At 40.5% G+C, this 13,640-nt stretch overlaps 1 protein-coding gene and 4 non-coding genes across 9 annotated transcripts; all 5 read right to left on the reverse strand.

Annotated features, from left to right (window-relative positions):
• Positions 1 to 1,561: 1,561 nt before the first annotated feature.
• Positions 1,562 to 13,632, reverse strand: LOC144052679 (uncharacterized). Of its 5 annotated transcripts, none has more exons than XM_077566955.1 (14): positions 8,904 to 9,914; positions 8,661 to 8,807; positions 8,094 to 8,174; positions 7,032 to 7,276; positions 6,510 to 6,725; positions 6,195 to 6,329; positions 5,732 to 5,866; positions 5,289 to 5,423; positions 5,022 to 5,156; positions 3,724 to 3,946; positions 3,079 to 3,195; positions 2,108 to 2,177; positions 1,867 to 2,021; positions 1,562 to 1,712 (listed from the first exon to the last, which is right to left on the reverse strand). In XM_077566955.1, the coding sequence occupies exons 1-14, from the start codon at positions 9,461 to 9,463 to the stop codon at positions 1,562 to 1,564; spliced, it is 2,505 nt and encodes an 834-aa protein (XP_077423081.1). In that variant the 5' UTR covers positions 9,464 to 9,914. The 5 variants fall into 5 exon arrangements, with proteins under 5 accessions (XP_077423081.1, XP_077423082.1, XP_077423084.1 ...); XM_077566956.1 differs by having other exon boundaries at positions 3,724 to 3,919; positions 8,904 to 9,912; XM_077566958.1 differs by having other exon boundaries at positions 8,661 to 8,827; positions 8,904 to 9,912.
• LOC144052746 (U2 spliceosomal RNA) lies at positions 10,101 to 10,291 on the reverse strand. The gene has a single exon (XR_013294300.1). It is a non-coding gene; the product is annotated as a U2 spliceosomal RNA (small nuclear RNA).
• On the reverse strand, positions 10,892 to 11,055 carry LOC144052727 (U1 spliceosomal RNA). The gene has a single exon (XR_013294282.1). It is a non-coding gene; the product is annotated as a U1 spliceosomal RNA (small nuclear RNA).
• LOC144052739 (U2 spliceosomal RNA) lies at positions 11,525 to 11,715 on the reverse strand. Its single transcript, XR_013294293.1, has one exon. It is a non-coding gene; the product is annotated as a U2 spliceosomal RNA (small nuclear RNA).
• On the reverse strand, positions 12,316 to 12,479 carry LOC144052721 (U1 spliceosomal RNA). Its single transcript, XR_013294276.1, has one exon. It is a non-coding gene; the product is annotated as a U1 spliceosomal RNA (small nuclear RNA).
• Positions 13,633 to 13,640: the final 8 nt, after the last annotated feature.

Genomic DNA, 13,640 nt, shown 5'->3' on the forward strand with positions numbered 1-13,640 from the left:
CCTCTGACTTCAGCTGTGATGAGCCAATTAGTTCATGTTGATTCCTAATATATAAACCAGTAGTACAGTAGATGTTCTCAAGGCAGTGTCGTCACTGATCAGCCATCTTAGGACAGGGGACTGCTCTGGTACACTGTCAGTGGTATGATGGGTTGTTTACCCACTCGTAGCTTGCTGAATTATTTGCGAATTTACAAATGTAATGGTTTATTATAAAGTTATCGACGTTGCTAAGTTTCAGGCCTAATTTTAAAATCGTTTTTTTTAACGCAGCAAAATTGTCTGTCATCTCTAGCGTCATATCAACAACAAAAATGAAAATCAGTTGAGATTTTGGGCGAGTTTAGCAATTTACAGGTAATTCAAAGCCCGTGCTACATTGACTGTAACTTTGTGACTTCAACTTATGAGTGCTCCAGCAGCCCTGTCCCAAGATGGCCGCCATGTGACGATGTGTTGGTATAAACCTGTGTAGGCTAACATACTATCGTTTGCAGTTTAGCTACATGGCTACAAATATTGCAACCGCGTAAATAAACGGGGGTAACTTATCCACTAGCATATTTACAACCGTTACCAAACAAAATTGGCAACTACTTACACAAAGATATAATTTCACTTGTTGGTCGTTTTCGACCATATCGCCTTCGATGTTAGCCACCTAGCTTAGCACAGGCTTCGGTACAATGCATTGAGCGCAATGTGAAACTTTACCGCTTGAAAAGTGCCATGAGCAAAAGTGCATTGGCTTAGCATGCAAGTTGCACACTTTGTGAGGTGTTCACGTGGGGAAATAACAAAAACATATCACGCAAAGTTCTGCGACGAATTGTGCAATTCAAGTCGAGACCTACCTCCTCCGCCGCTAGCCTCGCGGGTAACAAAAAAAAAGGAGAAAGCGTGACGATTCTAACGACTGCCCACATCGCCCCGCCCAGCCACCTCAACCGCTGGGAATTGCGTTTGTAGCGAGTTCTAACCACTTTTATTTAAAATTACTTTTTATTTTCGTCATTTCAAAACAAAAAAATCACCACCTTCGAGTAGATAGTCGTATTAACGCCAACTTATGACGAAAATCAAGTTCGAGTACAATCATTGGGTGTACTATCGCCGACGTGCTTTAATGTGACGTAGCTAACGTAAGAATTATGGGTAATGTAGTTTAAAAAAAGTCATTTACATTCACTTTTTATCCATTTTTAAACCATGAAACGTTGTTCCTCCACCACTTCTTGGACCCGTATGTGTGGTGCTGTATCTAGAGACGTGTTGGTAATGAAGGTCGAAAACGCGGTTTATATTCATGCCAGGATAACTTTCGGGAAACTAACATGCAAACTTAATTTCCCAAAAGCAAAAAAAAGAAACAACTACAATGAAACCAGTAAAAACACAACCAACACACCATAAAACCACAAGTTGTAAAAATATATTTATTAAAATAAATCACAAATGTGATGAACAATTTTGAAATGTAAAGCTTACATTTAATTTGAGCTGTCACCCAACATGAACACAAGACCCGAAAAAACGGGGCCTTTGCGGCGCGTTTCATGCTTTAGTTGGAGAGAGGAGGATTGGCCTGCTGTATCGGAAACCGCCTGTGAATGCGTTGGACCACACAAGAGGGAATAGCAACACGCACCTCCTTTCCAAGAAATCCCCAGCACCAGCTGACAAATGACCTGCATGCCAATTTCCTCAAACGGCTGTCAGGAAATAACAGTAATTATTAATATACTCTGACCAGACGTAAAGTTTGTTCAAAATGTCGTGACTTTCACAATACAAACTTACAAAATTGTGTCTAGACTTGTTCAATCAATGTTTGTAGACTGTAGACATTCTTTCAATTTCACTTACCTTTTATAGCCTTTAACTTGCAATTTCCCATAATCTGCTTTATAAATGTTCAGGGCATTTTGCAGGGAATATTTATTTAGGCAGACTGGAATAAATCCTGGGTGGCGGGTCATGCAGTTTACTGCTGGATCTATCTCTTCCATTCTTTTGGCAACCTGTGCAGTCAGATGTGAAATAAATATCTTAATGGAAGTATACAACCAAAACAGAATCAATATCACTCATTGTGGCACTGGTTTACCATTGGTGACTCCCTGCAGCACACATTCTCTACCTCTGTCTGCATTGTACAGCAATTGCCACAGGTGCACCTGCAGCAAAAAGATATATTTTTTTATTTTATTATTTTTTTTGTCAGGCATCAATAAAATGCATATTAGGCACAGTATTGGAGTCACTAGCCGGGTTTACATGGAGACTTTAAGTTATTGCCATTAAATGTATTACAGGGATGTGATTTGACCAAAGTGAAATTATCTGAAAATTTAGCCGGGGGTCTGGGGGCCGCTGGCACCCAGCTAGGTCCAGGGCAGTGCCCTGGTGGGGGGACAAGGGTGGGCGGAGCCCCCCGGAGCTCATGGGTTTTCACATGACAAAGAAATAGACAAAACAACAGCATAAATTTTCAATGTATATTGAACTATCCCATATAAAATGGCAGTTTTAGTCAACTCAAAATCAGTTACATTCAAAAACATTGGACTGCCTTTGCTTTTAAAAACTATCACTGAGAATATCATCATATCTAACTAATGTGATTACTAAGTTAACACATAAATAATGTTGAAGAGTTCAAATTTCATGAACAAATAATTGTATCATGACCAAATGAAAAGTAACTCATATTAGAGCATACCACAAATGTCTTTGTTATAGCAGAAGATGTTATCTGTCGGAGTCATGTGCATACACAATGAACTACTAAAAAAAAAAAAAAAAAAAAAAAAAATCGGAATTTTTTTTTTTGGGGGGGAGATAAAAAAAGCGGAATTCCGCGAATTAGCGGAAAAATCACATCCCTGGTATTATTTTGAGAAACTGACAAACTGGTTACAAAGTGGCTAACAAGGCCATGGTTTAGGGGCGGTCCTTACAAAAGCCCTGAGCTCAACTCAGTTTTTAACTAAGAGGTGCATAGTTACCATATATGCATAGTAACCATATACCCAACCTGCAAGTTTGATGAGTTAAGTAAGTCAAAAATCACATTACCATTCTGAAACGTCCATCTTTAGACGTGCTTGACGTGGTGGCGGTTCTTCTCCTTCCGTCTCCTCTTCAGACTCCGGGTCAAAGGCGTAGGGTACAATTTCCGCCGTTGTTGATATCCTGCAGAATGCAAGTTGCAATAAGCGATGCAATCAGCACAAAGATGTTTTGCATATTTAAATTAAGAACGGCAAGTCATTCAGTGCAATGCTTGTTTACATTTTGAATATTAATGCCACATCCAGCCATCTCATCTGCCAGGCATTTTGGACCAAAATAGCTTGGTGTGGCATGTGACAATTTGTATCTTCGTTTTTTTTAAATGACACCGCCAAGATGAATGAGTTGAAGAAATGACAAAAAAAATAGCTTCAGAATTGTGAAAAAATAATAAAATCAAACACAGTGGGCGTGTCTGCAAAATGCGCTGAAAATTCCTGTGACCTGGAAAAACGGAAGCTACTTCGTCTAGCATCTTATGCCGACACCCAATGACACGTGACCCACAAAAATATATCCCCTTGACTCCGCGCTCTGAAGCCGTCATGCCAACTCAGTCACACTTTTTTTTTTTTTTAATGAGGAGAAAAACGGTCCATCAAACTTCCTATTCAGACGTTCACTTTTGGACAATGAATGAAGGAATACCTCTGCTCCTTGCAGTGTTTATTGTCGTTGAAGTCCCCGTTCTCTTCATGTGGTCGCTTTCGGCCGTGGGTTCTGCTTCTCTCGGACTCCACTTTCACCGGAACGGCAGAACTGCCGCCATCATTTTCGTACTTCGGCTCTGGCCACCCATTATTGGCAACTGCCACCGGTACATCTTCAACCTCCATTTTAATTTCTGTAATGAAAGATGTCGAAGGTCGACCTGTGTCCCAACAGAGGCTCTGTCTCAAATATATGCAGTAATCCCTCACATATTTGGGATTCACTATTAAGGAATAGATGGATCATCGGCCGGCCCGATTATCACCATTTTGATGAATATTGGCATCGGCCATTTTGAATAATCCGACAGCCGATAATAGATTGATTTTAAACTGTGGTAATTTCAAGGAATTATTTATTTAAAATTTCAGTTAATTTTATAAGAGATGCTGCTGACCCTGGGAACTCTCTGCACTTTCTAATTTTGTTTAAAATTCAAAGATAAGTAAAAGTTAAACATTAAGAATTTTTTTATTTAGTTTTTAATTAACTTTAAAACAAAATTCAACTTCAAAGAATTGTGTTTGTGGCACCTTTCTTCATTAAAAAAAAACAACAACCTCACAATCTCACTGCTGTCAGAAACTGGCCACCGATGGAAAAAATATCTGCCTCAAATAAAAACCAAATATCAAAATTTATAGAAGCATGGTCTACGTATATAGACTTTTTTAACCTAATTCTGGTTACTTAATTCTGTCTGTTAGCGAGAGCCACTACATCGTGATAACTTACATTGATGGTTCTGCATTTGGCAATTTATTATTATATTATATTATTAGTATGGGATTTTTTTTTAATGGGCTTTAGGTGAACTGATGAATACACACACGCTCGCACGCACGCACGCACGCACACACACACGCACACACACACGCACATACACATTCTCACCCACATACAAAAAAAAAATATATATATATATATATATATATATGTGTGTATATGTATATATATTTAAAAAAAAAACATTTATTAAATTTTTTTAATTTATTTGTTTTTTTTAAAAAAAGGAGAGCAATGATGAAAATAAATAAATAATAATAATTAAAAAAAAGAAACTGGCCACCGAGCAGAAATTGATTATCAGCCAATAAACTCTGATTAATAATTGCATTTCAATTTTCTGCTTTCCTTATTTTAATAACAGTTTTAAGGCGTCAAGCCCAAAAAGGTAAAACGATAAATTAACTGAAACTAAACCATTGTGTGTCTGGAATTTAACTGTCATGCACCTTGTTTGATATGAACATATTCCTCCTCGTCAGGTTCAAGTTTGACGTCTATCTTGGCGATGGCGGCCGTTTTGGGACGGTTGGTGTGGATCTTCAAATCCGGCTCACTGTGGTTGAGTTTGGACGGTATCGACTCTGGGGAAAAAGAAAACAAAAAAAACCTGTCTCTCTCTATTTATGAGTAAATTGAAAGCTTAGTGTGCTATTCTTTTAATGAAACGATAAATTAAACAAAATAAATCACTGTGTGTCTGGAATTTAACCCACCTTGTTTGATGCGAACATATTCCTCCTCGTCTGGTTCAACTTTGACATGTATCTCGGCGATGGCGGACGTTTTGGGATGGTTGGCGTCGATGTTCGAATCCGGCTCGCTGTGGTTGGGGTTGGACGGTATTGACTCTGAAAAAAACATATCGGTCCATCTCTATTCACTTTTAACAAATTCAAAGACGTGTGCTTTTTTCTGTGGCTCCTTTCCTCATTAATTAAAAAAATAATAATCCCTCACAATCGCACTTAATGTGCAGGCTGTCCAATTGGCTCCCAAGGAGAAACTGTGTGTCTTCTAATAAACTCTTGATTAATAACTACATTCCAATTTCCAGCTATTCTTCTTTTAATAAGTTTTATGGCATCAAGCCCAAAAACATAGAACTGAAAATCAAATGAAAATTAACCAGTGCGTTTGGAATGTAACTGTCAGGCACCTTGTTTGTTGTGAACATATTCCTCCTCGTCTGGTTCAAGTTTGACGTCTATCTCGGCGATGGCGGCCGTTTTGGGGTGTGGGGCATCGATGTTCAAATCCGGCTTCCTGTCTTCGCGGTCGGACTGTAACGACTCTGGGGGGAGGGGGGGGGCACATATTATTCTTTTTCCATTCGCGATTAACAAATTCAAAGATTTGTGTTTTTTTTCTGTGGCAACTTTCCTCAAAATAAAATTATAACAGCTCATTGTGCGCTGCTGTCATAAACGGATGCCCTTAAATTCAAGCAGAAACGGTTTGTCCTCCAATAAACCCTGTGTCTGATTAATTATTAAATTTCAATATTAAGCTCTTCTTCTTTTAATAACAGTGTTTATGGCATCAAGCCCAAAAAGATAAAACTGCAAATAAAACTGAAACTAAACGTCTAAACGTGCGTCTGGAATTTAACTGTCACACACCTTGTTTGATGTTAACATATTCCTTCTCGTCTGGTTCAAGTTTGACGTCTATCTCGGCGATGGCAGCCATCTTGGGATGGGCGGCGTCCTTATCCAAATCGAGCTTGTTGTGGTCGTGGATGGACTCTATCGACTCTGGGGGGGAACAAAATAAAAACCTATCTCTCTTTATCTATTCACTATCAACAAATTCAAAGATTTGTGTTTTTTCTATGGCAGCTTTCCTCATTAACTAAAAAATAATAATCCCTCACAATCTAGCTCATTGTGCTTAAGGTAAATAAAACAAAAAATAAACTATTGTATGTCAGGCACCTTGTTTGATGTGAACATATTCCTCCTCCTCTGGTTCAAGTTTGACGTCTATCTCGGCGATGGCGGCTGCTTTGGGACGGTTGGCGTCGATGTTCAAATCCGACCTGCTGTGGTCGAGGTCGGACGGCAGCTGACTGTCGCACGGCTCGCAGTTGACGCACGGCTTAATGTCCTCTTGCTCATGGCAGCCGCTCCAATCTCTACCTTTGTCTTCCTCTAGATGTGCCAAGTCACTGATGAGTTCATTTCACATTTTATTTGATTTGCCCAGTAAATGGCTATGGATGAGAACTTAAATTAAGAGCAGTGATCCTCACTCACAATTTCATTTTTTTCCCAGCTTCATGACAAATGTATTGTTAATAAAAATGCAACTTCATTTTGCACTTGAATGACTATTTAATTCTGCTTGTTGGTATTTACATGTGTTTTCTCTTTGAAAGCTTGTAATCATTGGCACATGCAACATATGACTTCATGCTCTTTTCTACAAAATCTAAAAAGTGTCAACTGGTGGTTTACCTTGCTGCTGCTGCCTTTCGTCCCCATCGTTGCCCGCTCTCCTGTCATGGCTTTGCTCCTCCTCCCGTCGGTCCGGCGACTTAGCCCGGGCGTCCTCCTTCGGTGCGGTCAAAAGCCGCTCCAACTGGATTGGCTTCAAGCCGCTGGTGTCCAGGCCGCGGCGCCGGAGCTCATCTTTAAGTTCATTTACACTCAGTTTCTTCAAGACGTCTTGGTAATACATTTGAGCATCCTTGGAATAAACGCTGAAAAGAAAAAGCACAGTGGTGAGAATTTGCATAGTTTACAATCGTGCCTGACCAATTCATCAGCCGAGCGATGTCTTCTTTTCCTTTCGGCTTTCCACTGCTCTCACACCAACTACCTTCATGTCCTCTTTAACTACATCCATAAACCTCCTCTTTGGTCTTCCTCTAGACCTCCTGCCTGGCATTTGAAAACTCAGCATCGCTCTGCCAATATTCTCACTATCTCTCCTCTGGACATGTCCAAACCATCTCAGTCTGGCCTCTCTGACTTTATCTCCAAAGCATCTAACATGTGCTGTCCGTCTGATGTACTCATTTCCTGATTCTATCCATCCTGGTCACTCCCAAAGAGAACCTCAGCATCTTCATCTCTGCCACCTCCAGCTCTGCCTCCTGTCTTTTCCTCAATCAGCCGACCGATGTGAATGACCGATCGGTGAATATTAGGTTTTCTTTCTTTATTTTATTCAATCAACACATAACATAAGACGAAGAATATGACATTCAAATATTCTCGCCCCTAAAAAACTGTTTTTTGCACATTTTTAATCACAATCCAATGTTGCTATAAACATTTAAAGTTGCTCAATGCAGTAAATGGCAATACAAATCACATCTGCCATGTGGCTGAAAATTTTAACTGCACACTCCCTTCTTCACATGCAAAGCTGTGCACATTTGTGTGAGTACAACTTTATTACTGCAGACTCCGCACCGAGGCTGGAATCGTCATGAGTTAAGATATCTTTACATAGGCAACAAATATTTTATACAATTATTGTTTGAAAAGCTGTGCAGAGAAAACAATGCCTACCTGTCTGATTCCTCCGCACTAACTGTGTTTCGCAATTTCAGAGATGTTGACGGAGCATTGGCCGCTCTAGTTTTCTCATATCTGTAAAGAAATGACAATTGAGGACAAAAAAAATAAAAACCCTGCTCAGTGTGATACGGTTGTGAATGCTCGAGAGCGAGCGAGAGAGAGACACTTCTACAGAACTTGCTGATGATACAAGTCAGCTGTGTTGGACGAGGCCGACGTAGAAAACAGGCAGGACAGTGGCTCTTGAGGACCAGAGTTCCCTATACCATATAGGCTATACTGTACATATACAAACATACAGGCTAACTGATAACAATGTACAAAGTCCAGCATGAAAATAAAATAAAAAAATCATTAAATTGACTGCGGCAAGTATTTGTTAGTATGTTTTTTTTATATATACACTTTAAAAGATGCATTGCAGATATTTTTTTATTATTCGCGACTGCCACCTCTGGCCTAAAAGCGTAACTGCAACCTGCGTGGAGCTCGTGCATGCTATGCGCATGAGTACGTGCACGCTTGTAGATTTTTTTAATACTGTACTGTAGCTCTTACCTTTCAAGCAAAAGCAGAGCCAAGTGCGGGTCGTTTTTCATACCCAGAGCAGCTCTAAGTGTTCTCCATTGCTCAAATGCTGGTCCGATGTTAATTCTTGTTTTTTGCCGTCGTCTATCAGACTCCAGTTTAGATCTTTTCGTCGTGCTCAGAGAAAGAAGACGTGACTGACCACTAAATGTTTTTACGTTTCTTTTTTTTTTTAATGATAAAAACGATTTCTATTTTTAATGATTAACTTACCGGTCAAGCAGAAATGTTGCTACTTCCGCATCGCTTTTGAATCCTTTCAGGTCTCTGAAATCCCTCAACCTTTCAAAGGCATTTCCTCCGGACATACTAATCGTTTCGTCTTGGGTTCTATCTAGTTCATCCTTTTTAGCCTTTGATACTCCTTCACTCTGCTCCTGTTTGTGAGTATTGTGCCCAGTTGTTGGCAAACAAGGGATGGGCATTTCTTTATTTTCTGTAGGTGGAAATTCTGCACATAATTTCGGCCAAATTCTTGATGCGCAGTTTGATTTACTAACAACTCCGCCCTCTTCATCAGTTTCGATTGTGGGAAATGAGTCACTTCTAAGGTGTAATTTCATGGCTAATCCGCTTTTGTACAGGCCAAGATTCACCAAGCAGTCCTCCGAGAAATGGCGATCACAGACAAACTGCTGCTGGATGTTTTTACTCTTTATCCTAACCCTCCCAATAGAGTCTAACCATTTTTGGCGAAGAGGTTTCTTTTTAGGAATACCGAACAAACTCCTAAACGTCTCACAGCCAAACACACATTTTCGCCAACTGCTCATTTTCTAAACTGAAAAATGACTTGTGCAAAAGCAATCGCTTCTCCCCCAACTCGGTTCAAAAGAATCGTTTTGACTGCAGGCTACTCGGAGCACGTGGACGTGTTTAGGGGGCGGCCCACTCAATCTTACACGAATAATGAAAAAAACAATCATTGTCTTTGCCTACTTACACACTCATATCCTTCGTTCGCGTTCGATGTTAGCTACCTAGCTAAACACAATGGCCGGGGCAGAGCAGGTATGCAAATTGAAACTTTACCGCTTAAAAATGAAATTATCACGTCATGTGTAGTGTTTTCCGCACACTACGCTATGTTGTTAGCGTTGCTGATACATTTTACGCGGCGAATAGTAGATCATTATCATTCCTCTCAAGTGCTCCGGCCAGCTAAGTGCCAACGAATAATCAATTCGGGAGCCGGAAGTTGCGTCACTAGCTATTTCTTATTCTTCTCCTGGTGTAAGGGCAGATTTACAACTCTGTGGTGCACACTGCCTCCTAGACCAATGGCTCTTTTGTGGTTTTCTCGAGTGCGCAGTTTTTGCTAAAAATTAAGTTGTCTTCACTTAAATCGCTTGAGAATTTTTAAGTGAATCAGACAACTTAATATCATACCATCTTTAATTTAACAATTTCGGGTGGTGCACCGTTCCTGGAGATTCTGCAATACCAGATCGATGCGTGGAGTGGACGGAGCAAGCACCTATTCCATCTTCCAGTTCCAAAAATCAATTTAATATATGGTCCCCGGATAGGGGACGTATCAGATATTAAACTGATAAGAACAGATACTACACTTGATCTTAGCCAAAAGGCCGAGAAGCGATACCCACAAAGGGTCAGAGGCAAGAACTCAATTCCAGAGACTACAACTTTAAGTTGCGGTTACACACATCACCCGACACGCCAAACAACGCATCGAACGTGTTGAACATTAATGTGAATGTTTTCAGATGTTCGTGTGTTTGTGCATGTTTTGTGTCACGTGCTTCACGTCGACCCAATAGAATTCGGCATTAAACCATGGATGAATAAATAAACTGAACTCCTTCTGCCGTATGAGAATAGATTTTTAACTGACGAAAATAATTAGTCATTTGCAATAACACTCGGTTGGTATAATGCTGTGGCTGAAACAGAGTAGCCGTTTAATCAACATTTTGACAAAAAGACACTTATTGGCTACTATTGACTACTTCCTGTTTCCTGCTTGTTGGCAAAATGACAGTAGCACTCGATCGCCGTTAACGTAGTGGAGCTGAACTACCTCTATTCATCAATTTGGACGAGAACCCTTCAAATTATTATAATTATTCCTAACTACAGCTGAAGTACATTTTGAATTACGGTCAGGGTGTTTCTGTGCGGAACGAACTCATGTGCATCCAATCCTGATTTTTCTCGTGTATTATTATTCACATATTGATCAGGGTAGAGCGCGAACGCAGTCCCCCACTATCAGAAATTATGCAGTCGAGATTCCCACATTTGGGGAATTCGCAGGGGTCAGCACAGCCGGAGTGCAATGGCTGAGCCTCACCCTGGGTGAACCACCTTCTTGATCATGGTATCTCCCCTGCCAGGTAAGTATGAGTTGGATGCGGCGCGAGCACGAGAGTCATTCACGCGCACACTATGTGAAGCGATGGTTTCATATCACGTGAACATATCCAAGTAATGCTTTTTTGACGTCACAAGCAGACCAACACATTCGGTTAGGAGTGTGTTGGATGTGCATCTAAAATGCTACTGCCACCTACAGGACCTCCATTCACATGACATGTATACTGTCACGATCACAAAACTTTTAATAACATGACAGCAAAAGTTGCACACAAATGAATATCTTACTAAGATTAAACACTTTATTAGTTTAACCTTCTCCAACAAGGCTGGTGCAGCACCCACTGCACCGTAATGTCCATCTAAAATGCTCCCGTCACCTCATAATGTAAACATCGCGTTTCTATTACTATGCATACGCGAATCTAAATGGCTTACTGATACTTAATAAGTACCGAATTATCCCAAAATTCTAGCGGTTTTTATTTGACAATTTCAGGGGGTGCACCGTTCCTGGAAGTACTGCAATACCAGGTCGATGCGTGGAGTGGACGGAGCAAGCCCCTATTCCATCTCCCAGTTCCAAAAATCAATTTAATATATGGTCCCCGGGTAGGGGACGTATCAGATATTAAACTGATAAGAACAGATACTACACTTGATCTTAGCCAAAAGGCCGAGAAGCGATACCCACAAAGGGTCAGAGGCAAGAACTCAATTCCAGAGACTACAACTTTAAGTTGCGGTTACACACATCACCCGACACGCCAAACAACGCATCGAACGTGTTGAACATTAATGTGAATGTTTTCAGATGTTCGTGTGTTTGTGCATGTTTTGTGTCACGTGCTTCACGTCGACCCAATAGAATTCGGCATTAAACCATGGATGAATAAATAAACTGAACTCCTTCTGCCGTATGAGAATAGATTTTTAACTGACGAAAATAATTAGTCATTTGCAATAACACTCGGTTGGTATAATGCTGTGGCTGAAACAGAGTAGCCGTTTAATCAACATTTTGACAAAAAGACACTTATTGGCTACTATTGACTACTTCCTGTTTCCTGCTTGTTGGCAAAATGACAGTAGCACTCGATCGCCGTTAACGTAGTGGAGCTGAACTACCTCTATTCATCAATTTGGACGAGAACCCTTCAAATTATTATAATTATTCCTAACTACAACTGAAGTACTTTTTAAATTACGGTCAGGGTGTTTCTGTGCGGAGCAAACTCATGTGCATCCTATCCTGATTTTTCCCATGTATTATTATTCACATATTGATCAGGGGAGAGCGCGAACGCAGTCCCCCACTACCAGAAATTATGCAGTCGAGATTCCCACATTTGGGGAATTCGCAGGGGTCAGCACAGCCGGAGTGCAATGGCTGAGCCTCACCCTGGGTGAACCACCTTCTTGATCATGGTATCTCCCCTGCCAGGTAAGTATGAGTTGGATGCGGCGCGAGCACGACAGTCATTCACGCGCACGCCATGTGAAGCGACGGTTTCGCTTATTAAACACGTTAACAATGATACGCACACATCAAATCACATTGCATACATATATGAATTTAAAACGCAGTGTGATCAAATACACTAACAAATATGCTTTTGATTGGCGTATTAGAAGTTCGAGTTGACATCCAGTAGCTTCCCATAATGCATAGCGGCACCAACACATTACGGCATAGAGAGACAATAACCTGACATTGGACTGTGCCCATTCACACCCCAAATCATGCAAGGACTCAAATTGGAACAAGACTGAGGAAAAAAATAATAATTTAAAAAAATAAATTAAAATTACCCGACTAAATTCAAAACAATAAACATAACCCGTCTGTCGAACGTCAAATACAGACAACACTTCCGGTTACGAGTGTGTGTTGGATCTGCATCTAAACTGCTACTGCCATCTACAGGACCTCAATTCACATGACACGGCGTGTACACACATTCATTTATTACTACATAGATTGAAAACACTTTATTAGTTTCAACAATGAGGAGTGTGAACCAGGGAGTTACATACTAGGGACGGGCGGATCGATACCAAAATATCGATATTTCATTCCAGCGTGTTCAGTCGATATATGCAATTGACTTATTATAATTTCTTTATATTTTTGGTATATTTTCGTGCAAACGAGCTACTTTTTCTTTTCCGCTTTCTACACGCATGTAAGCAGTCTACCGGCGTCTTAATTCTGGTGACTATAACTTTAAATTGCAGTTGCACACATCAGCCAAACACAATGGCACGTACCGACACGCCAAACAAGCCAGAGAAGCATTAATTTGCTCAGCTTCGCCGTTTGCCCTGTGTAAATAAATATGATACAAGCAAAGTTTGAACCTTGTTGTGGATTGCAACTAGCATGTCGCTAAATTAGCAGGCTAACATTCTGTGTTTACCCGTTCAACAGCATGCAGGCCAACTCGGCGTCGCTCTTCAGCCCGAGCCTCTCCTTCAGGGCTCGGAAACGGGTAAAGGAAAAGCCCAAATTCGCTCTTGTTTTCGAGCGTACACTATCTGCTGTACGTTTTGTAGCAGAATATACCCTCTTCTTGGCACTATCAGCCATTGTTTGTGAGAAATCGTTTTGAC

The sequence above is a fragment of the Vanacampus margaritifer genome, chromosome 5 (genome assembly GCF_051991255.1).
Source record: "Vanacampus margaritifer isolate UIUO_Vmar chromosome 5, RoL_Vmar_1.0, whole genome shotgun sequence".
In the NCBI taxonomy this organism is placed as follows: domain Eukaryota; kingdom Metazoa; phylum Chordata; class Actinopteri; order Syngnathiformes; family Syngnathidae; genus Vanacampus; species Vanacampus margaritifer.

What these genes read in the sequence shown, in the direction of transcription:
- LOC144052679 (XM_077566955.1), bottom strand. Translation starts at nt 9,463, where the DNA reads ATGAGCAGTTGGCGAAAATGTGTGTTTGGCTGTGAGACGTTTAGGAGT. An exon ending in GCTGCAGGGAGTCACCAATG is followed by an intron (nt 2,022 to 2,107) that starts GTAAACCAGTGC and finishes CTGACTGCACAG; the next exon opens with GTTGCCAAAAGAATGGAAGA. An exon ending in CAAGTTAAAGGCTATAAAAG is followed by an intron (nt 1,713 to 1,866) that starts GTAAGTGAAATT and finishes ATTTCCTGACAG; the next exon opens with CCGTTTGAGGAAATTGGCAT.